Source organism: Trichoderma atroviride, chromosome 6 (genome assembly GCF_020647795.1).
Source record: "Trichoderma atroviride chromosome 6, complete sequence".
NCBI classification, from domain to species: Eukaryota; Fungi; Ascomycota; class Sordariomycetes; order Hypocreales; family Hypocreaceae; genus Trichoderma; species Trichoderma atroviride.
Genome location: NC_089405.1, coordinates 2,463,281 through 2,489,857, shown reverse-complemented (window position 1 = coordinate 2,489,857; position 26,577 = coordinate 2,463,281). Strand labels below are relative to the sequence as shown.

At 48.5% G+C, this 26,577-nt stretch overlaps 11 protein-coding genes across 11 annotated transcripts; 6 read left to right on the top strand and 5 right to left on the bottom strand.

Annotated features, from left to right (window-relative positions):
- Nucleotides 1-111: 111 nt before the first annotated feature.
- On the bottom strand, nt 112-3,695 carry TrAtP1_011416 (uncharacterized protein). The gene has a single exon (XM_066115104.1). It carries the CDS (start codon nt 3,650-3,652, stop codon nt 329-331), a length of 3,324 nt encoding a protein of 1,107 aa, XP_065971202.1. The 5' UTR covers nt 3,653-3,695; the 3' UTR covers nt 112-328.
- Nucleotides 3,696-4,570: 875 nt separating this feature from the next.
- On the bottom strand, nt 4,571-8,262 carry TrAtP1_011415 (uncharacterized protein). The gene is made up of 5 exons (XM_066115103.1): nt 8,067-8,262; nt 7,794-8,008; nt 7,112-7,728; nt 6,496-7,058; nt 4,571-6,423 (listed from the first exon to the last, which is right to left on the bottom strand). Exons 2-5 carry the CDS (start codon nt 7,825-7,827, stop codon nt 5,478-5,480), a joined length of 2,160 nt encoding a protein of 719 aa, XP_065971201.1. The 5' UTR covers nt 7,828-8,008; nt 8,067-8,262; the 3' UTR covers nt 4,571-5,477.
- A 906-nt stretch (nt 8,263-9,168) lies between these two features.
- Nucleotides 9,169-10,448, top strand: TrAtP1_011414 (uncharacterized protein; the record flags this gene model as incomplete). Its single annotated transcript, XM_014083331.2, has 2 exons — nt 9,169-10,085; nt 10,145-10,448. 2 exons carry the CDS (start codon nt 9,169-9,171, stop codon nt 10,446-10,448), a joined length of 1,221 nt encoding a protein of 406 aa, XP_013938806.2.
- A 313-nt stretch (nt 10,449-10,761) lies between these two features.
- TrAtP1_011413 (uncharacterized protein) lies at nt 10,762-11,807 on the bottom strand (the record flags this gene model as incomplete). Its single annotated transcript, XM_066115102.1, has 2 exons — nt 10,762-11,538; nt 11,616-11,807. 2 exons carry the CDS (start codon nt 11,805-11,807, stop codon nt 10,762-10,764), a joined length of 969 nt encoding a protein of 322 aa, XP_065971200.1.
- Nucleotides 11,808-13,011: 1,204 nt separating this feature from the next.
- Nucleotides 13,012-14,586, top strand: TrAtP1_011412 (uncharacterized protein; the record flags this gene model as incomplete). The annotated part of the gene is made up of 5 exons (XM_014084566.2): nt 13,012-13,296; nt 13,367-13,795; nt 13,859-14,215; nt 14,285-14,381; nt 14,435-14,586. 5 exons carry the CDS (start codon nt 13,012-13,014, stop codon nt 14,584-14,586), a joined length of 1,320 nt encoding a protein of 439 aa, XP_013940041.2.
- Nucleotides 14,587-14,972: 386 nt separating this feature from the next.
- On the bottom strand, nt 14,973-16,363 carry TrAtP1_011411 (uncharacterized protein; the record flags this gene model as incomplete). The annotated part of the gene is made up of 4 exons (XM_014085012.2): nt 14,973-15,454; nt 15,512-15,930; nt 15,987-16,233; nt 16,285-16,363. The coding sequence occupies 4 exons, from the start codon at nt 16,361-16,363 to the stop codon at nt 14,973-14,975; spliced, it is 1,227 nt and encodes a 408-aa protein (XP_013940487.2).
- Nucleotides 16,364-16,763: 400 nt separating this feature from the next.
- Nucleotides 16,764-17,561, top strand: TrAtP1_011410 (uncharacterized protein; the record flags this gene model as incomplete). The annotated part of the gene is made up of 3 exons (XM_066115101.1): nt 16,764-16,971; nt 17,032-17,342; nt 17,403-17,561. The coding sequence occupies 3 exons, from the start codon at nt 16,764-16,766 to the stop codon at nt 17,526-17,528; spliced, it is 645 nt and encodes a 214-aa protein (XP_065971199.1). The 3' UTR covers nt 17,529-17,561.
- A 1,198-nt stretch (nt 17,562-18,759) lies between these two features.
- On the top strand, nt 18,760-20,493 carry TrAtP1_011409 (uncharacterized protein; the record flags this gene model as incomplete). The annotated part of the gene is made up of 5 exons (XM_014084564.2): nt 18,760-19,056; nt 19,109-19,335; nt 19,393-19,471; nt 19,523-19,996; nt 20,050-20,493. The coding sequence occupies 5 exons, from the start codon at nt 18,760-18,762 to the stop codon at nt 20,491-20,493; spliced, it is 1,521 nt and encodes a 506-aa protein (XP_013940039.2).
- A 555-nt stretch (nt 20,494-21,048) lies between these two features.
- Nucleotides 21,049-22,835, bottom strand: TrAtP1_011408 (uncharacterized protein; the record flags this gene model as incomplete). Its single annotated transcript, XM_014084563.2, has 3 exons — nt 22,465-22,835; nt 21,962-22,390; nt 21,049-21,888 (listed from the first exon to the last, which is right to left on the bottom strand). The coding sequence occupies exons 1-3, from the start codon at nt 22,558-22,560 to the stop codon at nt 21,049-21,051; spliced, it is 1,365 nt and encodes a 454-aa protein (XP_013940038.2). The 5' UTR covers nt 22,561-22,835.
- A 1,409-nt stretch (nt 22,836-24,244) lies between these two features.
- TrAtP1_011407 (uncharacterized protein) lies at nt 24,245-25,063 on the top strand. Its single transcript, XM_014084562.2, has 2 exons — nt 24,245-24,353; nt 24,472-25,063. The coding sequence occupies exons 1-2, from the start codon at nt 24,311-24,313 to the stop codon at nt 24,945-24,947; spliced, it is 519 nt and encodes a 172-aa protein (XP_013940037.1). The 5' UTR covers nt 24,245-24,310; the 3' UTR covers nt 24,948-25,063.
- A 557-nt stretch (nt 25,064-25,620) lies between these two features.
- Nucleotides 25,621-26,247, top strand: TrAtP1_011406 (uncharacterized protein; the record flags this gene model as incomplete). Its single annotated transcript, XM_014084561.2, has 1 exon — nt 25,621-26,247. The coding sequence occupies one exon, from the start codon at nt 25,621-25,623 to the stop codon at nt 26,245-26,247; it is 627 nt and encodes a 208-aa protein (XP_013940036.2).
- Between the last annotated feature and the right edge of the window lie 330 nt (nt 26,248-26,577).

Genomic DNA, 26,577 nt, shown 5'->3' with positions numbered 1-26,577 from the left:
ATTTGTTGTGGGGCATATGTTAGCTGAGTCTAATAATCATCGATTGTAAGATCTTTGAACTAATTTATTGTAAAGACATTGAAAAAAATGAGAATTTTCTTAAAGCTTGCTGTGCTTATTTCTATAGTCGTAAAAATTCATGGTAATAAAAATTTCTAATTGAGAAGTGGAAACTACAAGACTCTGATCAAAAACAAGCTGCGCATTAATCTATATCAATCTCAATTCGAAGGGAAAATAATTTACAGTAAGGCGGTAGAGGCAGCAGAGGTAGTAAACACATATTTGTTACCTCAAATGATTGTTTCATTCCCCATCGTTTCCTCCTTCACGTTCTTGGTGGAAGATGCTTTCGCAGAAGCTCGACAATTTCTTGATGTCCATTCTCCTCCGCATACAATAGCGGCGTTTTCCCTGTTTCATCTTCGGCATCTAAGTCGGCTCTGCCAGTATTAAGCAGCATTTGAACAAATGTTGTCTGCCCATCTCGTGCCGCCAATGACAGCGGAGTCTTCAAAAACCTATTCTTAGCATTTATGTCAATCCTGTTGGAATCAAGGAGTAACTGAAAGACTCCCTCATGCTTGCCCCACATCGCCATAGTTAATGGTGTCTCGCCCCAGCTATCTGTGGTGCTTGGGTCGACGCGTGGATCGTCCAACAGCATTTTAACCACAATATCATGTCCCATACCGGATGCATGGGATAGCGGTGTTCGACCGTAATCATCTGCCAGGTCTGGGGATGCCCCCCAATGTATCAATTCCTCCACAACATCGACACTATTGCTTTCCGCGGCCAAAGATATTGCTGTTCTGAATCTCCTGTTGTCATCCTTATAGTCTGGGTTTGCGCCTAGTTCAAGCATCGTGATAGCCACTTCTGACCAACCGAGCGCCGCCGCCGAGCAAAGAGCCTTGCTCTTTTCTTCTGTCAGCATTAAGATTTGAGATGCCGGTACAGTGAGACGGGATAATGTTGAGATTAGATCGTCACCAGAGTTATCGACCTGGTGGTCAACCCGGTGTTCAATATCAATATACCGATCTATAATCTCCCCAACCGCTGTAGATATTGATTGCCCACGGCTGGATTTCTGAGCTGAAAGCCATTTGATACCATCGGAGCTGAATTTTCTCATCTCATTGGTAGTCATTGCCCACCGGTACAGCTCGCCTAATGCAATGGCTGCTTCTTGCATAAGGTTGTCTGTGAGAGCTGATGCATGATTCTGTGAGCCACTGCCTTCATGAGACTGAGGCTGAGACTGATTGCAGATATCCCACGCCCATTTAAGCATGACTTCTGCTTTGATCCACTGGCCACGCCTTCGATGCTCATTCGCTCTTCTCTTTGCTATAGCCAAAACAGTTTTTGCAGAGGGCATCTTCAATCGAGATGTCATCGGAGGCAAGATACATAATAATGCGTCTTCTCTTGAGCCTAGCTGGGCTTCGGTGAACAATGTTATGATTTCAGACACCAGGCTGCTCTCCAAACGGACATATGGATCCTCTTGGATGCCGACGTCTTCGGCAAGATTAACGGTGTCAAAAATGCTCACAATAAATGACCCAAACACCTCTTGAGCGCATAGTGACGGGAGGGAGCTATTTGTAGGAGCCGACCATACTTCGAAGGGAGAAGAGCCCTGGCGTTGTGATGGATCCGCTGCATGCCAGCCAAAGAATCGTGTCTCCTTGTCCTGATATCGTATTGTACTTGGGTCGCAGCGTTCAGAGGCAGCGCTAAGAGACATGAAGTCGAAGCTGATAGGCATCTCATTACCAAGCCATATTTGCAGACCAGTTTCTTTGATGTTTTTCTTTGTTGAAACGATACGCCGTGTCGGAATCTCAGTTGCTCGAGATACGGTAAATGGTCCTTGCAAGATCTCGACCTCAGGGTCAGACTTCAGTGACCAGGCCCACAATCCCAGAATCCCCTCCAATTCCAACTTATTCTGGAATTTCCAGGAGTTTTCCAAGTTTCCGCGCGTTAGCTGCAAGTACAAAGTTTGCTGGCTAAGGGGTTTGCAGGATTCATTTGGTGCAGCAGAGACGACGTCGCAGGCAAAACTCCAGAACATGGATGTGTGATCTCTCCATTCTTCTTGAAACTTGGAACTTCTTGAGAAGATTTTGTTAACAGTAGACTCAATGGCTAAAGCAAGGCGTTGAGAGATCTCTCGGACCTGAACCATTTCCGAGTCAAATTGCTGCGAAGGGGTTGCAGCCCAAGCTTGAGTGGTTTTCGACTGAGTAAGTTGCGCGAGGCGGGTTCGATAAGCTAGTAACTTGCCAGCGATATCCAGATCATCACCCATAGATGGACGTTCTTTTGTGATTTTATATGTATTATCACGAGCACCGCAGAATCTCCAGAGGAGACGGCGCGGAGAGCCTGGTAGAGCATCTTGCCGACCAATACGCATAGCAAGCCAGTCAAGCTCGTGTCCAACAACTTCATCAGGGCACTGACGAAGGAAATTATCATCCGGTTTCAGTCGCTGCATTCGGAGCGCGGACCGGACCATACTCATCAACATCATTGCTCCAAGCTGAGCTACGGAGACTGCGGAGTGGATGCCCCGTAGCCCAACAAACTGTAACACAAAGCCAATGATAGTAGTGCTGACAGCAGCCCACAAGGCAAGTTCTGAGTCTGAGCCTTTGGACGACTGCTTCCACGACGTGACATACTGTAGTAGAGGCTGGTCGTGATCGCTATGGCAGAAGGGGTCAAAGACCTGGTCTCCAAGGACTTGTCCTCCAGGCTGCACCCAAAAGATGGATGAATTTGTCGGTTGGACATCCAGCGTCGACTGCTTATCGAGCGCTTGTCGATTCCTTTGAAAAACTTGCTTGCGGCTAGTTTTCCCTACTAGAAACGCGCAAAGGAACATGCCGGCCCATTCAATGAGAGTCCCGACGATGGCCATTGGACAAGCATAAGAATCCGGACGCTGTCCGTCCTTTTCCCACTTTAGACAGTATGTGACGACGACAGCAAAGGCTAAGACGCCAACCTGCAAAAGCGTGCCAGACACGGCAACTACCCAGGACACGACAGTCGATTGTCGCTTAATCCCGATGTTCAAAGATAAATTTGGGGCAAAGATGTCGGCGACAGTCTCGTCAGCGATAGGCATGTCCAAGGCGGACTCGTCGTGTCTAGTCCATTCGTCTGGACGTGTTTTGACGAATTCGCGGCATGGGTATATTCCTGCTGTTTCCTCGGTGCTTTTGGAGGGGTCATACACGACCTCTAGAATCTTTGGGCGACCAAAAACTCGGGCGATTCCGCCGTTGTTGTAGAGCTCACACACATCGCGGCTTGTTGAGGAACAAAGCTCTGCTTCAGCGTCCCCACCGCCCTCTTGAGCCCTTCCGATAAAGGCCCGCAACGAGGGACTTCCGCAGACTCGGATCGCAGAAATAACGGCTGTTAGGATCCCTATCGGAGCGATCGAAAAGATGTAATAATCAAGAACAGTTATGCTCTCACTGAGGTATTGTTTCGTGGTCTGCTCGCCGAAGAGGGCCAAGAAGGGTGCAAGGTCGGTGGCAAGGTTGTTGGAAAAGTCGTCCCAGCCGTCTGCACGCACGGGAGTAAGAAGGGCAAATAAACAAGCAATGAGTAGTAAATTCATGATGATGCACGCTGAGATTCGATTTTTTACATATTGAGAGGCTAATGTACAAATAGGGCCAACATTACTCAAGGCACGGCCCTTCCCTGTATATATAAAGATCTGATTCTTCCTTTTTGCCGCCGAAGAATGCGCCAGCATGTAAGGCAGATTTACGCGCCGAGAGGCTCAGGATCCGGGCTCAGCTATTGGTGTGTTGGTAGATCATATTTACTAGCTGCCTAGGTTGTCATACCTACATGCACCCAATAATTTGCTTGAACTACGGCCAACGCAGAGAAACTCGCATTCGTGATACGCTTCCCGCATTAGCACTTGCAGGGGGGGAATGAAAAATGAAAATAGAGCCAACACTTCGTGCACAGATGAAGAGAAATTTGCGGTTGAAGAAGAATTCACTGAAGATATTTCTAGTAGGAAGCTTAGGTGGTTGATAGCGCAAGGGACTATACGGCTCGGGCCGGGCTAGTGCGAAAGCTACAAGTCGATTTAGCTGCAATAACGATAGTAACGGTAGAAGCTGTAGTACCTCCGTAGCTGTAGCACAGATAACAGTAGATCAAGTAGATCAAATAGAGGGGATATAAGTAGTAAAAAAAAGAGAGAGAGAAATATTACTCTAATAAGATTTATGTTATAATAGCGAGTTTAGGCAGATGCGTGTTGTAGGGGTCTAATCCTCGCTGATGATCTGACCGCACACTTGGCAAATCTCAAGGAGGCCGCCTATGCCCCGTTTGGTGCACGTTTCACAAAGCAACTACCCGACGAGATCACGTACTCGAAATGTTGGGGCGGGTCCTAGTAGATACAGGCAGGCCTCTTTTATGGGTTATTATAATCCCTCGGCTTGTGAAGATTCGCAGAGTTGGATGACCAAAGTGCTGCCTAATATACGATTGAAATGAAAAGTTCGCAAGAAAATCTGGCCATGGACTTGGCAGAAACCTTTGCGGCCTTGGAACGAGCAGTTTCGCTTGGGGATGTTCCTCCACGCAAGACCGACTCAGTGACTGGTATTGACGTTGGCTCTTTGCGACCGTCGATGATATTCTTTATCATTTCCTGAACAAGAATGTCTGAATGGCCAGCCAAAGTCCAAGCGTCGTCAGACTCTGGCAAGTCGTTGACAGTGCTGATGCACTTCTTCATAAGCTCCAGTCATTAAATCGACTTGTGGGTTGGCTTTCCTCGTAAGGCTGCCTTCGTTCGGCGAGTTCGGGTTTTACAGCGCTATGCTACCTGTAATGAGCAAAACAAGATCGAACTGTTGGTTGAGGACGTCCACGTCTAGCTGCAGGCTTACACACAACTGCGCATCATATTGACATTATTACACCGCCACGGCGTGCGCCGAGGCACTAATTGACACGGGATCCCCTATACCTGGCATTGACCGCCAGTATCTTCAACAACACTTCCCAGGCGCTAAAAACATACACCTCACTGATCCTATATCCCTGAAAGGCGTCGGGAACAATATTCACTTTCAGATCAACGTCCGGCGAAGCCATCAAGGAATTTTTGAATCTTATGTACATGTATGCGAATCTAAGCGTAGAATGGGTGATGCCAGCCACAAGAGAATATTAAGCACAAAAGTTAGCGTGGAGTCCTCTGTTATCGTTATAACAGAGAATAGCTTCGTATGTATAGGAGTGTATTCCTTCCCATTGATTTATATCATATTGCAGCTTGATTCAAGGTAGGATTTAACTACACTCTCTGTTTAAACCCTTTCAAGGTTCTTCAGGCGCCAATCATCTTGTACCCAAAGTCCATTCAAATTTCACTTTCATGGTATAAAAGCTTTCTAAGACATTGTTTAGTCCTTAACATCATGCTGAGAGAACATACTAATTCTCTGGTTTGGTAGAAAAGAATACTCCAGATAGGAATTGAGCTGCTCGAAGCCAGGTCCCGTCACAGCATCCATGCGCGGCGGTCCTGGATTGTCGTATGATGTGCTCGGCATAGCAAATACCGAAGAAGGGTCGGATAGCGTGCTCGTTATTGGCATTGGGGAAGGCATTCTCGTCTGAGCGGCGCTATCAGGCTGAGGCTGGAAAGCCAATGGAAGAGGTGGAAAAGCAAGAGATATACTGTCTGGAGAGCCTTCTTCGTCACGATTGATGGAAATATTTGCGGATTTCGTTCCAACAGGGATGCCAAGATGGGCTGATTGCATTCCGGGACCTTGATCAGGGGAGCTTTGCTGATTTATAGCAGAGCTACTTGCTTTCATACTACTACTCTGGGAGTATGCTGCCTCCCTGATATCCAGTGGCTCGGCCCCCTGTTGTCGAGCCTGGTCAAGACGAACGGCAAATTTGGAGGCTAGGTTGTCGGGAGCAGCGGTTGTTGTATGTGGTCCATTGCACCTTGTCGAGATCTCCCCCAGGCTACTTATCAGTGACTCAAATTCTGGGGCCAGCGGGCAGCTATAATGGATGGCGTGGGCTAGAAGCATCCGGCCACAAATGAACAGACAAAAGGCGAATTGCGGATTTGTGAGAATTGGGGAGCATAGAAGAAACTTGTCGGCAATGATGGCCACCTCTGTCGCTGCAGCGAGGCAGGTCTCGGCGCTGGAAGCGGAGGGAAGTCTTATAGTCGTGGCCTGCCATTCTGCGGATGGGTATGCAATCCCTTGGTGTAGGAGAACGACAGCGGTATTATGGGTGATGTGGGCGAGCGTCAGGTTTGGATCCATGATGCCGTCATTTAATACGCAGGCTTCTCGCCATCGCTCCGGGAGAAAGAGCTTCCATCTAAGGCATGTATCATCAGTATTTCAGCTCCAGTGTAGTGTCATATACCAAGCGTCATCGAGGACAACTTACTGCACTAGTCGCAAGTCTAGCTGCTTAAACTTCATGAGCCAGAGCTGTACGTCCCGCATCTTGGATACATCCACAGCTTGCTGCAGGAAAAACGTCGTAACCAGACTGAGACTCTCCGTTGCCTCGATGCAGTACGCGAAACCTCCCAGCGAGGAAGGATCCTCGTCCTCTGGTCGCGCCGTCGGAAGGGCGCCTGCTGCGTTCATGTTCACAGACTGGTCCGCGATGCCAAAGTAGGGAGTTGGTGTCTTGAGGGGCTCGCCCTCCTCCCACAAGGCACCTTCGCATGGTAGTCTTCGCTTCACGTCTGCACTTGTCAGGGAGCAGTTCCAGCCAGTTGCGATGCTGCAGAAGCGATCCATGAGAAAGACATTCCAAAAGATCCGCCGTCTCTCCTCGACCTCTTTCCAGCTCTTGCAGGGTGGGAGAAATGCGATCCGCTTGATGAGAGCTCCCGATGGCGAATGGCTTTCTTCATCTTCGATGCTCAGTTGAAGCTGCTCAGCCGTCCGCGCCATGCTTCCGACGATGGACCAAGCCGAGGGGCCGCGCCCACTTCCGATCTAGCATTGTGTGAGAGTTGAAACTATTTAGCCAAGAAGAGAATGCACCTTACAACATCAAAGGCGCAGATAATCAGCGCTTGCAGGTTCTCAACCGAAAAGGACTCCATACTCCTAATGATCACAACCTGGCGACACCGCCTTGCATATCTCGATCGTGCCTCGGGCTCATCAAGTCGCGGATCGTGCGAAAACCGCACGCAAAGTGAGACTATGGCGTGAAATATTGTCGTCAGTCGCTGCCGCTTAGAGGGGGTGGCCATTCTTTCGCGGAATTCGCGGACATGCAACATCGGGATCCAGGGATGAATCCGGGCGAAATATATCTCAACTAGAGCATCGATGAGATCGTCCGGTGGAAGCTCCACGTCGTGACCGAATTCTGCAGAGTCGCCGCGTTGTGTTTTTGGTCGCTCTTCCTGAGTTCGCCTTCGCTTTGGAGAAGGATTATCACAGTCGGAGAGGTCGCCCGCGGCCTGGTTTGCCAACGAAGAAAGTGTATCTCTCAGTCGAAGAGTGTGTTCTCTCAGGTTGCTTTCTTCTCTGTCTAATGCATGGTCTGGGGAACATCCAGAGTCAGACGGCAGCTGTTGTACTCCGAGGGAGTCTAAGCATTTCCAAACTTGTTGCCACAAGACACCTTGGCCAAGGAACATATTCTCCAGGGTCGCTGTCGGATGTGAGTCTAACTGTCCTTCATTGTTCACTGACCAAAATCATTGCGTGCCAGCTTACTAACTCGCTGTGTGAGATGCTCAATGGCGCCCATTCGTAGACCAGGTTTCGACTTCTTCTCATCGTAAACACACTCAAAGTCTATCGAACCAGTTTAGTTATCTTGCCCCAGACAGAGTCGTAATCCATGAGGCAAAAACCCACGGTATTTGAGGCACTGATCACAGGGTTGCTGACGACTGCATCGTGCCTTTTTCCGGCGACATGACTGGCAGCTGGGAGCAGGATTCAGACACTGAAGTTATCCCAACGCGTTGTTTGGCTGACACTTACGCTGGCCCTTCATCTTTGGCAATTGCCTTGCGCTTCTTTGTATTGTTGCTCAACACAAAGTCTTCATCGGCGACCGACGCTTGGTCGTCTATGTCGTCTATTTCGGCCATGTTCATCCTCAGGATTTGCTCTTGTCATCTCCCGCCTGGCGGTGTATTCGCGGCCAAAACCGGCGTGGGCTTGACATGTCCACTCATACGACATACCCCATTTTGCATCAATGTTTGTCCCCGCTTTGCGATCGACAGAGCAACTTGTGATAAGCGGGGGCAAGTCTGGGGTAGCTTGCTTTTGCTAACTGGCGGCCTTCGGTCTAAGTCTCGGAGTACATTTCCGTGCCAAAAAGTAATAAGCGAAGTATATGAGATCCACTGAATCTGCTATAATGGGAAGACTCTGCACTCAATTATCTTTGTCTTGGTGGGCACGGGAAAATATAGATTCTGGCATGACCTGTCGAAAGGTGGCATGACTATTCGCAGTTTTATTTTAGAAAGAAGCCTTTTGTGTGCTTGCATTTTTACAGCTCTTTGATATGAACATGTTTATCATTGCGTGTTAAGCCAGAATATTTTTCTTTTAAACTTGATTTCTATCACCTTCTGTAGTCATTAATAGTGTGTTACATCGATTTGGAAAATAATTCTCGTAAACACCTATCCTGAGAACGTTGTAACTGGGAATATAGGTAGTTGAAAACATGTAAGTGCCGAATAGCAACACATCTCCACGGAAAACCCTTGCCGCATACCCCATGATCCGCCTCTTAGTTCTTTGACCTTTTCGCGGGGTAGCCAGGGGCACTTATTTGTAACCTTCTGCGGACCGAGACTCGCTCCGATATAGGGTGTAGGGGTTGTTGACGCTCACTACGACTGATGACAGAGTTATGCGTGATTCTAAACTACCTAGTCTTTCGATGAAGATACCCGCTCAGTCCAAGTACGAGCTGCAGCCAGATCATGCAGTCGATGAAGAATCTTTGTCGAGCAAGTTGAGTATGTATAAATAAAACAGTAATTCCTTGGATGGAATGGGTTTCCAAACGCCTTGTTCAACATTGCGCTCTAACAAAAGTTTACTCCCTGTCGCAATTGTGAATATGGCGCCGTCAGTTCTTGTGACGCTGCTCTCCAGCCTTGTGCTATCAACTCTGACTCAAGCAACACCTTCGTCCACCACTGGTTCTCACCCTCTCGATTCCCGCGCTGGGTTCCTTCATCCTGGCCTTCTCCATACTGAAGCAGACTTCACCCGTATCAAATCCAAGGTCAACGCAAAGACGAATCCATGGTACACTGGGTGGAACAAGCTGGTGGCTCATGCCAACTCCGGCTACGTCCCCAGCCCCAAGCCTACAGTCTATCGCGGCACCGGTTCGCCTGAGAACTATGCCAGCTTGTACCGCGATGCGGCCTCTGCGTATGCCAACGCGATTTACTGGAAAGTTACAGGCGACACGGCGTATGCCACGGCTGCAGCGACTACACTGGACGCTTGGAGCAGCACTCTCACCTTGATCGACGGTTCCTCTGACAAGTTCCTCGCCAGTGGCATCTATGGGTACCAATTGGCCAATGCGGCCGAGATCCTGCGCGGCTATTCGAGCTGGACCGGTCTCGCCGCTATGAATACGATGCTCAACAAGGTCTTCTATCCCATGAACCATGATTTCATAGTCAATCATAACGGTGCCAAGATCGATCACTATTGGGCCAACTGGGATCTAGCAAATCTTTGCACCATGTATGCGGTTGGTGTGTTGTCTGACAATGCTACAATGGCAAACGAAGCTGTCAACTATTTCAAGAGCGGTGCGGGCAATGGTGCCATCAACAAGACAATTTGGGTGACATACACCGAGTCTGGGAGTAGCAAAATTCTGGGACAGAACCAAGAGGCCGGGAGGGATCAGGGGCATGCCATGCTAGACTTTGCGCTTTTGGGAGTGCTTGCTCAGCAGGCGTATAACCAGGGAAACGATTTATTTGGCTACCTGTCCAACAGAATCTTGGCTGGGTGAGAAATATTGTCCCAATTTCTGCGTGAGGTGAAGCTAACCAAGATCAATTCCTTAGAGCCGAATACGCAGCCAAGTATAACCTTGGCTTTGACGTTCCGTACACCACCTATGTCAACAGCGATGTGACGCAGACCACAATCAGCAATGCGAGCCGAGGTGATGTCCGCCCGATTTGGGAACTGATCTATGGTCATTATGGATCTCTTAAAGGCCTGAACGCATCCTGGTCGAAACAGTATCGTGACCTAGTTGTGTCCAACGGGGGCGGAGCCGAGGGCGGTGGCGGAGATTATGGCACAACCAGCGGTGGTTACGATCAGCTCGGATTCGGCACCCTTCTATACCGGTTGGAAGCTTGAAGTCTTGCTAAACCTAGATATAGTTTGTGTAGTTACGCCATCTTGGAACTTATTTCCTTTTAACTCACTACGTTAAACCTCTGCTTTCTATAGAAGTATATGCTCTGAACCTAGAAATTATATGTATATAAGCAGTAGCTCTAGGCAAGAGTTGAGGAATTGACTAATGAAGTGTGTACAACTGCTAAACTATATATATACCATCTTCATGCCTTTAAGCTGCGTAGCATGTACATGAAAGCTCGTGTGTGTGCATTCACAGGAGGGAGGGAACACAGTGGAGGCTCTAAATTTGACCTGTGAATCTACCAAATTACTCTGCCCTCAAGATGAGCTGCCCAACCCCCATCTCTAAAAGCTTGTTCCCACACAAAAGAAAGAAGTAATCCGCATAGACGAGCCCATGGTTTGCCCATCTGCGTGGCGCAAACTCGAAGTTGTTGATTGTAGCCCCGTTCAAGATGGTCTCGCCATCTCCAAGATCGACGGTCACAGATCCGTGCTCGAGAGTCACGCCGTGCTCGACCGTTTCCACCTCCAGACGCGGTACCACAAACCTCGCAGGCGGATTCAGGAGATGTTCGCATACTGCATTCAGAATCCGGAGCGCCGCGGCAAGATACTCGGAGCTGTCTCCGCGAGCGGTCAGTGACTCGTGGATCAGCAGCATCCCATACGCCGCGATGACTGCAGCGCTCGTATCCGTGGGCTGCTTGCCGTCCTTTGGCGCATCAAAATCCCATGGAGGAATCAGCGTCATTGGAAGATGCTCCAGAAAGTAATCCGCGCAGTCCCTCGATGTCTTCAGAAAGGAAACGTCGCCCGTCCAGCTGTAGGTCTGGGCAAAACCTGCAATCGCCCAGGCTTGACCTCGTGACCAACAGGATTCATGACCCATTCCCTGGTTCGTCAGCCGTTGCTTGACTGTGCCGGTTACGGGGTCAAAGTTGACCAAGTGAGTGGTTGTTGAATCTGGTCGGACAAGCTCTCGCTGGCTGGTCTTCGCGTGAGACAGAGCAATGTTATACATTGAACTATCGTTGGTTTGAGCCGCAGCCCAGAAGATGATGTCGAGATTCATCATATTGTCCTACTGCAGGGATTAGCTAAGAAGGAACCCGGGGAAAAACAAAGGTATAAGTCAAGGGCGACCACCACCACACGTACGATAATGACCAGAAAATCAGTGTCCAAATCTTTAAACGAATACACCTTGGTCTCACAAGTGTCCCAGGATCTTATAGCTCCCACAGTGGAGTTGAAGCGCCCAGCCAGTGTTTTGGCTGCGTTGATCATGGTCACAAACGACTGGGTATCGTGAAGAAGCTCCCACTGGCGCCGTGCCCAAGGCGCAATCATAAAGCCAAGATCGTGTGTTCCTTGTAGTTGTGAATTACTGTGTAAATTTGCTGTCCACCACCGGCACGCAAACTCAAGCTGTAAAACGTGTGGTGCTGCTATACTAGACTTCTCAGGCGCCTGCTGCGCGATAACATGGCCAAATCTCCTCTGCCTCTCAAGGAGCACATGGAGAGAGCCCGGGAAGAATCCCGACGTCCAGAACTCGAGCTCGCGATAGATGTATTCAACGCTACCCGGCTTTGTGTATTCCGGGTACAATGTTGGTGGTGTAGGCTGCCGACTTAGATCAATACCTGAACTGCCACTCAGACATTTTTGCAAGAAGTGCTTGTACAGTTATGTTCGTACCTTGTCCAAATCTCTTTGAGCAATTCCCCATATCTTTGCAACTACTGACTCCGAGTATAGCTCGTGTATAGACTCTAGTCCGCTTGGAATCGAGGCTGTTTTCTCGTTGGAGAAGTGGACTCGACTGTCAGCTCCGTTCGAAAGCGTATTGCGATTCTAAGAGTTGAGAACGTCAATATTTGAAGAAGCCGATGACTTTGATGCGCCATGATGGAATTTGTACCTTTGTTTTCACATGGTTCCCTTGGGCTTCATTTGCTCTTTCCTCTCCCCGTCGTCGTTTGTGTATTCCATTCATTCCGAATGGCTCCCTATCTTTTTCTTTCGTCGAGATGATAATCTAAAAGAAATTCGTAGGTGCTTGAAAGCCTCTTAATCTTCAAAGTCATCAAAATTTAGACTAAGACATAACCTTAGAGACCGGGCTATCACGCAGTATTTCGGTAGGCTGCCATTTCTGTGCTTAGGCAAGACGGTCTTTGCCGCCCATTGGTTTTGGCTAGATGATATCCACTATGTATCTCTTCTTGCCATTGCTCAAATTCTCGGACCGAAATAAAACTGCTGGCCATTTGCTGGTTTGATATCGGGCCTGGGTCCGAGACTTCAGCCGGAGGCCGGCACACTAAATTGATCTCGGGGCATGGGGAATATGTGGAGAAAAGGCGGGAAACAACACAAGTTGAGATATTGGATCTCAGCTTAGTGATGGCCAGAAGTCGGGTATTCAGGGTAATGATGTAAGTAATATCGCACCTACACCCAGTTTAGATGCTCGCCTTCTTTTTGGATATGATATTAGCTCTCTTCAAATTCTGTAGTTGGCGACAACATCTACTCCACTAGCATCAGGATGATTCTCACTCAGTCGCTTGCTTGTGTCGCAGCAGCGATTGGACTGTTAATGCACGTCGTTGTAGCCACCGGGCCACTAAACGGGCTTCCTGTGCTCAACGGACCTGTACCGGTTGTCCCACTGGGTCTTGGGTCCAAGAAGCGTATCGGCGAGTTTATACACCCAGGAATCTGGCATACGCATGACGACCTCGAGCGGATCAGATTGGGAGTGGCGAATGGGCAAGAACCATGGAAATCAGCATACGAGAAATTCCGTGTAGATTCCTTCTCACAAGCCTCGGTAGGTTGAACATGACCGCGGATTGGAAGCTCCATACAGGTAGAATAAAAGCTGATTTTGAATATCCTAGTACGCTATGCAAGGCCCAAAAAGCATCATCTGCCGAGGCGGATGTAATAACTACACTACCTTTAGCAATGATGTGCGCGCAGCATATCAAAACGCCTTGATGTGGTATATCACGAGGAATGAAAGCCACTGGGATCGATCCACCACAATCCTAGACGCTTGGGGCACTAATTTGACCTCCATCATCGGCACAGACACTTCCCTTCTTGTCGGACTTGAGGGAGACATGTTTGCCAATGCGGCAGAGATCATGCGATGGGAAGGAGGCTGGATCGAGGCGGGAGCAAAGGCTTCAGGTGGAAGCGGATTCTCGAATCAACTGTACTGGTTATTCGCACGGCAGTCCATTATCATTGGCCAGGCGAACTACGGCATGGTTAGCATCAAGGCCCTGTTGTCCTTTGCCGTTTATCTAGATGATGTGACACTGGTGAGCTTCAACTTCCCAACCGCCAGAAGAGACGCAATAACCGCCACTAACGAGCAATGATAGTACAATTACGCCGTATACGCTTTTCAAAACGATCTCTGCGCTGGAATATATGGAAATTTCCACCCAGAAACGGGACAAGGTGCAGAAACCGGCCGCGATCAGGGCCATGCTCAGGGTGCCCTAGGCTGGACTGCAGAAGCGGCCAGGATCATGCAGTCACAGGGAACAGATGCGTACTCACTCGGAGACAATCTTCTACTCAAGGCCGCGGAATACACAGCAAAGTATAACCTAGGCTATAATGTGCCCTACGACCCCAAGTTCTATCGATGCGAGGCAGTTCTGATCAATGGGCCATGGGCCGTGCCATCCAACATCAGTCGGGGAGTCGCTACACCACCGCCTAAAGTCTGGGATGTGAGTTTTTTTTTTTTTTGTTTTCAGTGAAATAGTTTTTATGAATGATTTATATTGACCTTGATACAGATTTTGTACTACCAGTATGTTGTCAAGCGCGGTCTTCGTGCTCCCTACACCACCAAAATGAAGCTCACGATCAACGGCCTCGGAGGTGAAGGCAACCGTAAGTAGAGTTGACGCTACTAGTAGATGGAATGTGAACTAACTACAGAATAGCCGGTACAAGCAGCCCTGACGACCATCCGAGCTGGGGGGATTTGATCTGGTCCTACGACAAGAAGGGTCAGTTCCTCAATGACGATGGGAGGACTATTTGGGGAGGCGGTGCAATTGGGCCTAATGGAACAGGCATGATCAACTCAGCTTGAGCGCGGTAGTTTATTGCTCAATGAAAACAATGATGCATCTGATTCCAACTACTTGTCTTGCCCTTCCTAGACCCTCTTCCCGCATAAAGTGACAATTGGGTCAGCTGCTTTCCAAACCTCGTAAAACATGCAGTTTATCAGATCATATGGTACAGGTATATATAAATGGGAATATATATCTTCAGGAGAATAATCTAATTTAGCTTTTGTAAATTCCAGATTCCGAAGATACGGGCTGTTATCCTTGGTTGTCTTTGCATCCTCGAATTCGGCATTCTGAACATGTCATAGACTACGCTTGGCTATCACTACTTTGAACCACAGTGAACTACGAAATGTTTGACTGCTTTATTATATTTAGTTCTGACTAAATATAACCTCTTCGGCTATTTTTCTGAGAAAACTATCACCTTTGTCTGGTTCAAAGCTACGTTTTCCAGCACAAGATTGTCATCTACATGATGGTAAACCTTTCCAGCCCAAACCTCTCGCATGGTATACTTTGCTAAGTGAGATCTATTCAATCCAGGTAATTCATCAAGAGGAATTGTGATGTTTGTGGTGTCCAGCCCATAGTTGAGAGCCAACACTACATATCGTGACTTACCAGAGGCAAGGGGCCCGCCCCAAACTTGGACCTTGTGCTCCGTCGAGAGGTCTGGCAGGTAGTTGACTGCTACACCGGCGTCATCCTGAGAAATTGCAATGATCTCTTTGTTCATCAAGATGTTCAGAGACACCTTGCTGATCGTATTGACGTCGGCGCCAATGATCAACGGTGACTTGAGCGCAGCCCAAAAAGAAAAGTGAGTCTGTTCTTGGTGCAAGTTCATGGTTCCAGTACCAACCTCGAGCATGTCCATGTCACCTACGCCAAGTCAAAATGGTCATTCTTGAAATAGATAACGGGGAATATATAACTTACCCCATGACCCAGGTCTCTGAAATCGCGATAGTTCTCGCATCTTGCGGATCATCGTCAATACACTGACTCCAGCATAACCAGTATTGAGACAGTAAGCTGATTGACAAACGCCACTACTATCCTCCCCGAACGCACTCTTGATGTCTCCGGAGATTCTGTAGCTATCTGAAAAAGATGCCCAATGCCACGGAAACTGATTTCCCCATTGACAAAGCGAGTAGAAGATGCTGCGACCAGATCGGTTCAAAGCATCGCCCATGCGCAGGAAACGCTCCTGAGGAGAAAGTGTGCCTGCTTGGAAACTGCCACAGTTATCGAACTTCAGATAATCTATCGTCCATGCCGCGTATGTAGCAGCATCTCTTTCCTCGTAGCCATAGCTCCCAGGGTAAAAGGCACAGTCATAGATGCCCGAGTCACTTGAGCAGTTCAGTATTAGTACACCAAGTCTCAGAAATACGTGCATCACACTCACCTGTATATGCCGATTTTAAGTCCCATGTGGTGCACAAAATCTGCCAGTGCCTTCATGCCGCTGGGAAACCTGGTAGAGTTTGGCTGCTGGCGACCTGAGGAATCTCGTGTGAAGGCTTGCCACCCGTCGTCCAAGTTGACATACTTGTAGCCAGCCTGAGCCAGGCCAGTGTCCACGAGGCTTTTTGCGCTTGACTTGATCAACGTCTCGTTTATATTGCTCTTGAAAGTGTTCCAAGAATTCCATCCTAGACAGGTTAGTCGTCATCATCTGTACCAGGTTGATGGTTCCAAATTACCCATCTGAGGCTTTGCTGGATTTACACTGCCTAGGCACGGCACGGCCAGGAGTCCAACAACCAGTGTTGTGACAAACATTGTCGGTGTGTATAAGATTTGAACAGCTACAATACTAAAGGTGAGAGTTTCTGACAGGACATGGAATTGCTTCTTCAAAAGTACCACATGCCATCGCCACTATTCATTGCTCCCTGCCATAATTAGGAGACTGTCAATGTTGTTCCTCCCTCAGCACCGGGCCTGGAATTGTCCCGGGACAGCCAACATGGAACGTCCAGGCACTTGAACCCTGTCCGGGATATTGTGCGGGGTCTCCTGGAGACCTAATCTATCCCCGGCCCTTCTCCGCAAGCAGCGCATTAGGGGCTGCTTTGCCCTTAAACCCCGTCTTTATCTTGAACCAGCGGCCTAGAAGACATTTACATTGATATCAACTTTTCACATATTGAGTCATTCGAAGATACAAAACTCAGCAAGCATGGTGAAACCTCGCATACTAGTATTTCTCTCCCTCTTGGGAGGTCTCGCCTCCGCTGATATTGTTGATCGCGACCCCTTGGAGTATTTCCCATCTCCGCCTGGCACTTACGCCCCTCCCAAGGATCCTAGTATCAGAACATTGTTAGATGTTGTCAAATCAAGGGATGACCTAAGTATACTGGCGGAAGTGCTAAGCGAATGTGCTGGTATGCGTTTTGGCATTACTTCTTGCCGCTTAGAATAATGGCTGCTGACGAATCAATAAGGATTTATTGAAGCTTTCGATGCGGCCGCTTCTTGGTCTTACACCTTTTTTGCTCCTTCGAACACGGCGTTCAAAAATACGGGAGCATACTACTCTACCTTTGCTGCTACCCCAAAGGGCAAATGGTGGCTTGGAAATCTACTTCAGCATCATTATGTACCGAATTCTAAACTCATGGTCAAGAATTTCAACACTACGTATACACGCTTCCAGACAGGGACTTTTCTATTTGTTGGAGCGCAGGTTGTTGACGGGACACTCGTCCTAAACAAGGTGTCCACCGTCACTGAAGCGGATATTCCAGCTACGAATGTAAGGCAGTGATTTATTGAAGTTATACAGCTAAAATACATGTTGACTCGTATTTAATAGGGCGTCATCCACATCATTGATCACTTGTTGGATCCATCAGCGCAGGTATTTGAGATTGACCTGGCAAAAACCAGCCAGGGTTTCATACCAGGAAGCTGTTCAAATCCAGCCTTGCCATACTGTTAAGCTTCACTCATTGCAGAAGAATAGTTTGCGGGCCGAACAAATGCTGAAAAAGTCAAATGATGTCTGACTGGCTTGCGATTCCTAGAGGCGAATGATAGAGGTTATTAATACATGTATGCTATTCACTCCTTTCCTGCGGATAATTGCTGCTGGCTACCTAAATAGATGACGTGGGTGCCTTCCCTAGCTCCCGCTTTTCACAGCATTTTTAATCTCCCCCAAGGCTCACTTCCTTTCCAAGCTGCATGATACAACGATCCACTTAATAGAGGCCGGCGACAGCTAAAAAGGAGATGAAAGAGAGAGAAGAAAAAAAGCGGCTGCAGTACAAGAGAGCGAAATTATAATTGAAGGGATATCATGAGAGCTGAATATCTTGAGAGTTGAAGAGTTACCGGAAGACATTTCGCTTGCCCCTTGTAAAACGCGAAAGTGCCCATCACGCTAACTACATGTATGGATGTTGCTATGCTGGTTACACCCCCCCCTTCTTTTTCTCTCTTGTTCTTGCCATTACTGCTCGAGGATAGGTCTAATGGGCCCAATAGAGCAGTTACATGCTTCTCAGTGGTGTATCATACATTAGTAGACGATTTGTGGCTCACGGGGATGCGTGGCTCTAACAGTCCCAGAGTTAAGTGTTGTCTGTTGCTCATAAAGCAATCGCTCAAGAATGAGAAAATGCTATCCAGTATAGATTCAATCATATCGAGAGCTTCATTCATCAATAAACTGGCAAGCTAATCATAATCTAGTCTCAGCGAAAGAGATATAGAATACAGTTACGACGGGGTAGCAGAAACTGATCCATTTACACAGAAAACACGCCAGAGACATATGCTCTCCCTGGCCATTTTGAGATATCTCGGGCTCAACTCGGTGCATGTTTTTCTTTCGGGTTCTCAACTTCCTAGAGAATAGAATTGGGACTTATCTGAAGCACTGGTCGGCTAGAGAATTAGCCAGGTCCAAGTTGTAAAGTCTGGGGTATAGTGGGTCAACAGACATCAAATGTTGCTAAAAATCGATAGTGTAGGGATCCGGAGCAAGTCTCGGGAGTGTCCGCCGTCACCAACTCCACAGTGAATGCGGAGAGATGCGTCGTCTTCGCTTGGACTCTCGAATATCGTATATCAAGTTCAGGTGGTGTGAATCATGGCGATCATAGACAGTAGCATAGTCAAACAACCCTAGCCTCTGCACACATTCTCAGGTCAGGCGCAATCTCATCATGGCGCTATCTAAAGAGCTCGAAGCCTCGCCGATGAGCGACCACCAAGAAGCGATCAAGATAGAGGCTATGGCCGTCAAACATATTGGCAAGGGAGATGAAGAGACGAGCCGCTATCTAGGCGATGCTCCCATTGAGATTGACGCAGCCACCAATAAACGAATCTTTTGGAAGCTCAATCGTCGTATTCTTGCCATCCAGCTGGTCACGTATTTTTGCCAATCCTTGGATAAAGGAACGCTCAACTTTTCTTCCATCATGGGTATCCAGAAAGACGCGAACCTCGTCGGTCAACAAGTAAGAGTCATCGGTCTGTCTTGAAAGAGAGTCTGTTAACATCTCTGGGCAGTACTCTTGGCTCGGAACCATCCTCTACATGGGTATTCTCGTTGGCGAGTACCCGCAGAACTTCCTCCTACAGAAGCTACCACTAGCAAAAGTTCTGGCTGTCAATGTATTTTGCTGGGGCGCTGTTGTGGCCTGCTCTGCTGCTTCATCAAGCTTCGCCCCTCTTATGGTTGTGAGATTCCTGCTCGGTTTCTTTGAGAGCTGTATACAACCGGCCATGATGCTGCTGTGAGTGGCGCCTCGCTTGAGCCTTGATCATATCTTTGCCCTCCTAACGGTTTCCAGTACTTCGATGTGGTATACGAGATCTGAACAATCGCTCCTGAACTCTCTGTGGTATTGCATGACGGGAGTACAGCTCATGGTAGGTTAAGACCCCATAATATGTCACTTGTTTCCAACTAAAAATGAAAAGGTCGGTGGTCTTCTCGCTTTCGGCGTCTCATATTTCACCAACGGACCAATAAGGAATTGGCAACTTCTCTTCCTGGTGCTCGGCCTGGCGACTGTGGTTTGGTCATTCTGCATCGCCATATTTTTGCCTGACAGTCCTATGAAGGCAAGGTGTTACACAGAGGAGGAAAAGAAGCTCATGATTGAACGTGTGCGCGGGAACGAAACGGGTATCCAAAATAAGGAATACAAGAGATATCAGGTTGTTGAAGCCCTGACTGACCCATTCGTGTGGTGCTGCACGATGCTCATCACAGTAGCCAATCTTGTCATCGGCGGTCTTGGGGTCTTTTCGAACCTCATCATCAAAGAGTTTGGGTTTACGTTGCTCCAGACCAATCTCCTGAATATTGCACAAGGCGCAGTTACTATTATTGTCATGGTTGGATCCGCCCAGGCTTCTCAAAAGACTGGGCAAACTTGCTTGATGATGCTTGTAAGTCTTGGAATACCACAGCCGCAAGGTGTTACATGCTAACCCGCACATAGCTGTGGACGCTGCCCGCCATTGCCGGCACTATCGTGATTCTAGTGGTCGTCCCTAACTCGGGCAATGATGGAGGGATGCTCATCGCTTTCTATTGTACACAGTTCTTTCTTGCCCAAGGTAACATGATTATCTCGCTTGTTACGCGGAACATTGCTGGCCAAACCAAGAAAGGAATTACCATGACAATGGTCTTCGTAGGGTGGGCTGTTGGTAATATGGTTGCTCCGCAGATCTTCCAGCAAAGAGATGCCCCCAGGTACCTCACTGGATTTGTCGTGCACTGCGCTATTTACGGGTCATATATTCTCTTGGTTGTCTTGACGCGTGTGATACTTGTGGCGAGGAACCGCCGCAGGGATGCGCTCGTCGCTGAGATCTCACACGACTTGGCCTTTGAGGATCTTACAGATCAGGAGAATCCCAATTTCCGCTACGTGTACTAGACTTCAGACGCTCACAGGCATTTCTGCTGTCATTTATATCGATACACCCGAATAGTTTCCAATTGCTTTGTACCCCAAGTGGCTTTTTCTTGACTCTCCAACTACCAATTGTAGATCAAATCTATATTGAACATGACTTTAAGACTCTTGTAGTAGTTTTAGGACAGTCGTCAAAGTAAGTGAGCTCTCGTGCTTTGTATTAGGGTAGCTTTATTGGTCAAATTTGAAACTCACAATGTAAGTAATACTATGTCAGTCTCCAGCCCTTGAATGATCTATTGTAGCACATTTTGTAGGGTATAGCCCCATATGAAGTGCAAAACTTGTTTTGATCTTCTAATCGGCATAGAGTTTTCTCGTAATAAGTTCAATTTGAGACGGTGTGCTGGACATGAAGATGGGAAAATAACATGGGTCAAATAGCACACATAAGATGTCTGATAGAATACTACTAGCCTAGCGTACTGGTACTGATTCCAAACTTTTCATCTCGGGCTATGTGACCTCTATCTTTATGCCTCCTTTCAACCTACTATACTATAAGACTCTACTGTCTTATGACACAGGAACGATCAATCGATCGACATCGGCCGCGTAAGTGGTATCCCCAACACCACCGCATGTGATGGTATTGTTTCCTTTTTGGAGAAGTGTATGCAGCGTGCTGTTAGACACGCCAGAGCCACTAGGCAGATACTCGAGCTTCACAGGCGTGCCACCATTGATGACAACTGCGCCAAATCTTGGCGCCGAGTCTCCATTCCTGTATTGGATGGTGATTGTCGTCATGGTATCAACGCTGCTCGATATCTGATGGAAAGTGACCGTGCCGTTTGAGGGACCTCCCAACCATCCCGCTGATCCAGCACCCGAGCAACCCGAGCAGCTAACAGTCTTTGCTCCATTGGCGTATGTGCCCGTCTCACCCTCGTAGACGCTATTTGGCGGAGACACTTTCCAAGAGCCTTCTGCCGTTGCTTCGCTTACGTTGGGGACCCAGCTGGAGAAATATGGCATATTCACAGATGTCCCAGATATGTTGAGCGGAAGCCAGATGTAAGAGCTGCTGCCAAGATCGCTTGAGATCCAGCGATCACCGAGGTAAAAGGCCTCGCTGTTACTGAGTTTCAGCACGTAGTTGGTCTGAGACTGATAGGTAAGTGACCCGCTCTGGGCGAAGATGGTCCAGGAGCTCCAGGGCCCAGTGATTGACGTTGATGTTGTATAAACGTTGTCGTTTGGCGTCCACCCCGTCAGATGGCTGCCAAACATGTAGTAGCGGTTAGCTATCTTAATCATAGCTGGCGCCTCAATATGATCTGGCCACAGGTACGTCGCATTGACAACTGTTAGATAGTCATCAGATAGGCGGTCGATACGAAGGCCATTGGCTCGCTATATTGTCACATCAACGGTTATATCAGCCTGTGACCATGATTTATAACTAGTTCAAAAGGAACAAACATACATCTTCTGATAGCAGGTAGGCTGTCCCGTCATCGTCTTGAAATAGACCCATGTCTCGGCTCTGAAAACCCAGTGGCTGGGAACTGTTGAGATATTCATACTTGCCGCAAACTGTATCACCGACAGCGACGCCGACCTTTGCCTCGCCATAACTACTGCTGTCAATATGCATCCACAATACATACTTGCTCGTGCGCTCATTCCATAGCACCTTGGGCCGTTCGACGACACGACTAGGTCCCAGGTCACCAGTAGTGTTGGTGAGCGACAGTAATGCGCCCTGGTATTCCCACTGCACCAGGTCTTTCGATGAATAACAGTTGACGTTTTGGAATGCAGCCCCGTTTGTGTGATCCTCGCCCACCAAGTAGAAGGTGTCGTCCACTTTGATGAGTCCGCCGCCGTGCGCCTGCATGTGTAGGCCGTTGGACTATTCATGACCAGTTAGTAAACCTTCATCTTTTTTACTGGTAACAAGAAGAGTGCTAGGAAAAGGAGACATGCTGCTGTCCATGTTGCCCCAGGTACGATTTGCAGAGTCGCACTCGCAGTTTGAACACAGGCCAGAAGAGCAGCCCAGACGCCCGATCGAAATTGCATGATCAATATGGTGTGTGGGAATTATTGATTGCAAAGATGATGGCTTTCAAAAACCCTATGTCTTAGGGATGTTTCCACTTGAACAAGTAGAGAACTACCATCTCTTCCAAATCCAATTGCGAAATACGAGGCCTCGTACCACTATATAACACCCCTTGGAGCTACACCTGGCAAGAAAAATCACAAAACAATTAGGTAACCTATCTCAGGGAACTCGGAGTATGTCGCGGAGTTGTCAAGAAACCTGACTCTACACGGGACAAAGTCATGTAATGCAACAAAAATATTAAGCGCCCGAATGAGAAGCGCTGGATTTCCGGTTAATTTACTTATTGGGAAAAGAGGAAGATTAGCCAGCGGCAATAATACTTAGTTGCAGTAACATTCTGAAGTAGTGTTGTGTAAGAGGTACAGGAAAATGTTAAGCATCTAAAACAGCGTAACAGCACGGCAGCTAAACAAGCGGAGGTCAATTACCTATATTAGGTAAAAATAATAACCGTAATTTAGTAAAATCATGTATTTGGTTATGGATACTTGAAGCACTTGAGCGATAGGTAGTGGGGAGTTTGGCAGTTATAAAATGCATTGCTTCTGGCCGGTTTCCATTACGTTAGCATCCTGTTTTCGACAGGCCTTGGCTGTGCTATCTGCCCGAGGCCACTGCTATGGCTTGATTGGTAGCTCTCTGAATTTAAACTTGTTAAGCGGAAGCTCTGAATTGGGGAGTGGATTGGCAGACGCTGCGGATGTGAGGAATAATAAAGCGAAAATACCCCTCCATGAAAAGAAAACACGTGCAGTCTACTGAGTTTCTGGCTTTGTAACAGCATGATTAATCATTCTTCTACCGAGTGCCTTGAAAAGTCAGTTCTTCTACGGTGCACTTTGATAAAAAGATGACAATAGCATTGAGTACTACAATCTCGGTTTCTAGAAGCCCTGGCTACGCTAAATCGACGATGTTCAGCGGGCGGCTATTGTCGATGCGCACCCCACACTGGAAGCTTCAACACCTCATGGCTTGTGACCGCCACAGCGCACCGTGCCTGACCTAGGGCGCTAAACAGTCCCCTGTGGATATGTATAGCCTCGCGGCTATCCAAGTGCCAAAGGCAAAAGTCTTGTTGATGAAGATGGCCACTGCCTCATGCCAGCGTTTACCGTATTTGAAACAGATCAATGGCCCAGCCCAGAAGGCGAAAATGAAGAGTCGTCATGCCATTTGTAGCTGCGGGGTCTTCGATATCGCCTCCCAGCGGACAAATTCAGTGCTCCGAGCCGGCAGAAAACCACATCAATGTATTTGAGATTTTGTTAGCGCAGGCGACGTGATAAACTAACTCATGGGCCTCGGTTCGGAGCTCCGTAAGGCTGAAGCACCAACCAAGCAATAGCGGCAACAATCGCCTGTTTCTGGTTCTCTTTTGCTGCTTCCATCCATCTCTTTGTCCTTTTGCCCCGCCGGAACAAAATGACCCCTCCAGTGCATTCCAAATTCCCAGGCGCCGTCCTCGCGCTGGGTCCGAATCTCCGGGGCCTGAAACTCCGGAGGGACGCCAGCCGCTTTGAAGCACTAAGCCGAGTGCCACCGTTAGTCGCAAAACGTCACCGGTGGAATGACTTTGTGAGGAGTCGTCGCTTTATATATTGCGCCGCAGCCCAGCCTGGTGAAACGCCGACTTTGCATCATCGCCATTGCATCCCCCGTCTGGACACGTCCTTGCATCGCAGACTGTATTCTTCAGCCATGGCTTCCGCTACCAACTTCTTCGAGTTCAAGGCGCTTGACGGTAAGCCTTCACATGCAAACCCCTCTATTTCTCATTATCAATCAGCCTTGCGCCATCTGCGCCTGCACGTACATTCGCATTTTGGAGACATCTGCTAACGAGCGCATTATTTCTTCAGCCACCGACAACGAAATTCCTCTGTCCAATTTCAAGGGCAAGGTCGTCCTGGTCGTCAACACCGCCTCCAAGTGCGGCTTCACCTACCAATACAAGAACCTCGAGTCCGTCTACCAGGAGATCAAGAAGGAGTACCCCGACGACTTCACAATCATCGGCTTCCCCTGCAACCAGTTCGGCGGCCAAGAGCCCGGCTCCAACGAGGAGATCCAGAACTTCTGCTCCCTGGACCAAAAGGTCACCTTCCCCGTCCTCGGCAAGATCAACGTCAACGGCGACGATGCGCACCCGCTGTACAAGTGGCTGAAGCACGAGAAGCCCGGCCTGCTTGGTCTGGAGAGGGTCAAGTGGAACTTTGAAAAGTTTCTCATCGGCCGCAACGGCAAGGTTGTTGACCGCTGGGCCAGCACTACTGAGCCTGAGAAGTTCCAGGGCAGGATCCTGGAGGAGATCAAGAAGCCTGCGCCTGCGTCATAAATGTGCATTGATGCGTGCAGTGGGACGAGTGAGGGGGGAAAATAGATGGATTGTACATAGACAAGTATGTAACGTTTGATGACATTATACCAGATTAGCAGTCATCATATCTTATACAATTATGCTCTGCGTATTCAGCTTCCCATATCGCAATTACGCCCTCTCCCTGCACGATATCATATCACAGGCAACTGTCGATAGCACCATGTTTCTTGTAACTGTCATCAGTTTTGGCAACAACTCGATAGTCTGAAAGCCCGCTAACTTGATCATGGCGGTGGCTTCGCTATTAGTATTGCCTGCTCAGCTCGATATGGCTTGTCAGCCGCAGGCACCGATGCAAAGAAACGTTGGCATCAATACCAGAGACTGTCCAAACAAACATAATTAACCGTTGTTGAGTGGGGGGGGGGGGGGGGGGGGGGAATGGCACAGCCAACTGTCACTGCCTCGCCCGGCCAAAGCCGAGATCCAATAGATTCATACAATCGACTGGGTGGCTTGAACTCTAAGTGTCGACATACCGAGGAGCTGAGGGGCTGTCTTGTCTTGCCCCAGGTATAAGAACGTTCAAATACACTCTTCCTTGGACACCATTGACTCCTATACACTGGATCAATCAACCAAATCTACCTTTTAATCTCAACTACAATTTCCAGTTCCAGCCATCACAATGTTTGGTCGTCGACGAAGACCCATCCTCGGTGCCGCCGTGCTTGTCGGTGCGTCCAGCGTCGCCGCCAAGCGCGCAGTACAACGGCAGGACATGATGAGCACGCAGCGTGAGATGGAGATCCAGTACCAAGTCGACGCACGCAGACGCGAAGAAGAAGAACAAGACCGACGAACACAGCGCGCCGTCGAGGAAGCCCTCAAGAAGTCTGCCGCGGAAAATCAGGCTGCCCAACCACAACAGGGCGCCGTTGCGTCGCCTCCTCCACAACAGCAGCAGCAGCAGCAGCAGCAGCAGCAGCAGTACAACAACCCAATGCCAATTCAGGGGCATGACAGTGGCTATTTGTCGCCCGGACAGCAACAAGCGTATATGGTGCCCAACATGCAGCAGCCAGAGCAGCTGATGCGAGCTCCTTCTCCACAGCCGCCGGCGTACTACTTGTCGGCATCTCCAGCGCCGGACGCGAGGCCAAAGAGTGCACAGGGACTTGGTTCTGCGGAGCCGGTTCAAGAATTACGATCTCGATATTGTACGCAATGCGGTTATGCTTGCCGAGATGGGGATAGGTTCTGTGCTGGATGTGGTGCAAGGCAGGGTCCTCAAGATACTAGTGTACTGATTTGAAGAGGTGAATGATCCTTTTGTGGCCGGTACTGTCTGATAAGCAGTGGAGATGGCTACTAATACCGAATTAATATCCATTCCATGTCAATTTCCATTCTTCTTTACATAGCTTTCAGTATCAATATCTAAACATAATGTTCAATGCTCAAAGAGTGAATCTGGGGATTGTGATTCCCCGCGTCCCCGTGTAAGCCACAGACCCCTCACAACACTCGATTGCGTTAGCAGCGCTCTGAATGAAAAGAGAGTTCCGACCTATCTGTAAAGCCCATTCCAACCAATGGCTGATTTGTAGCACAATCATTTGCCAGTCTGGTATTTCACAGACGC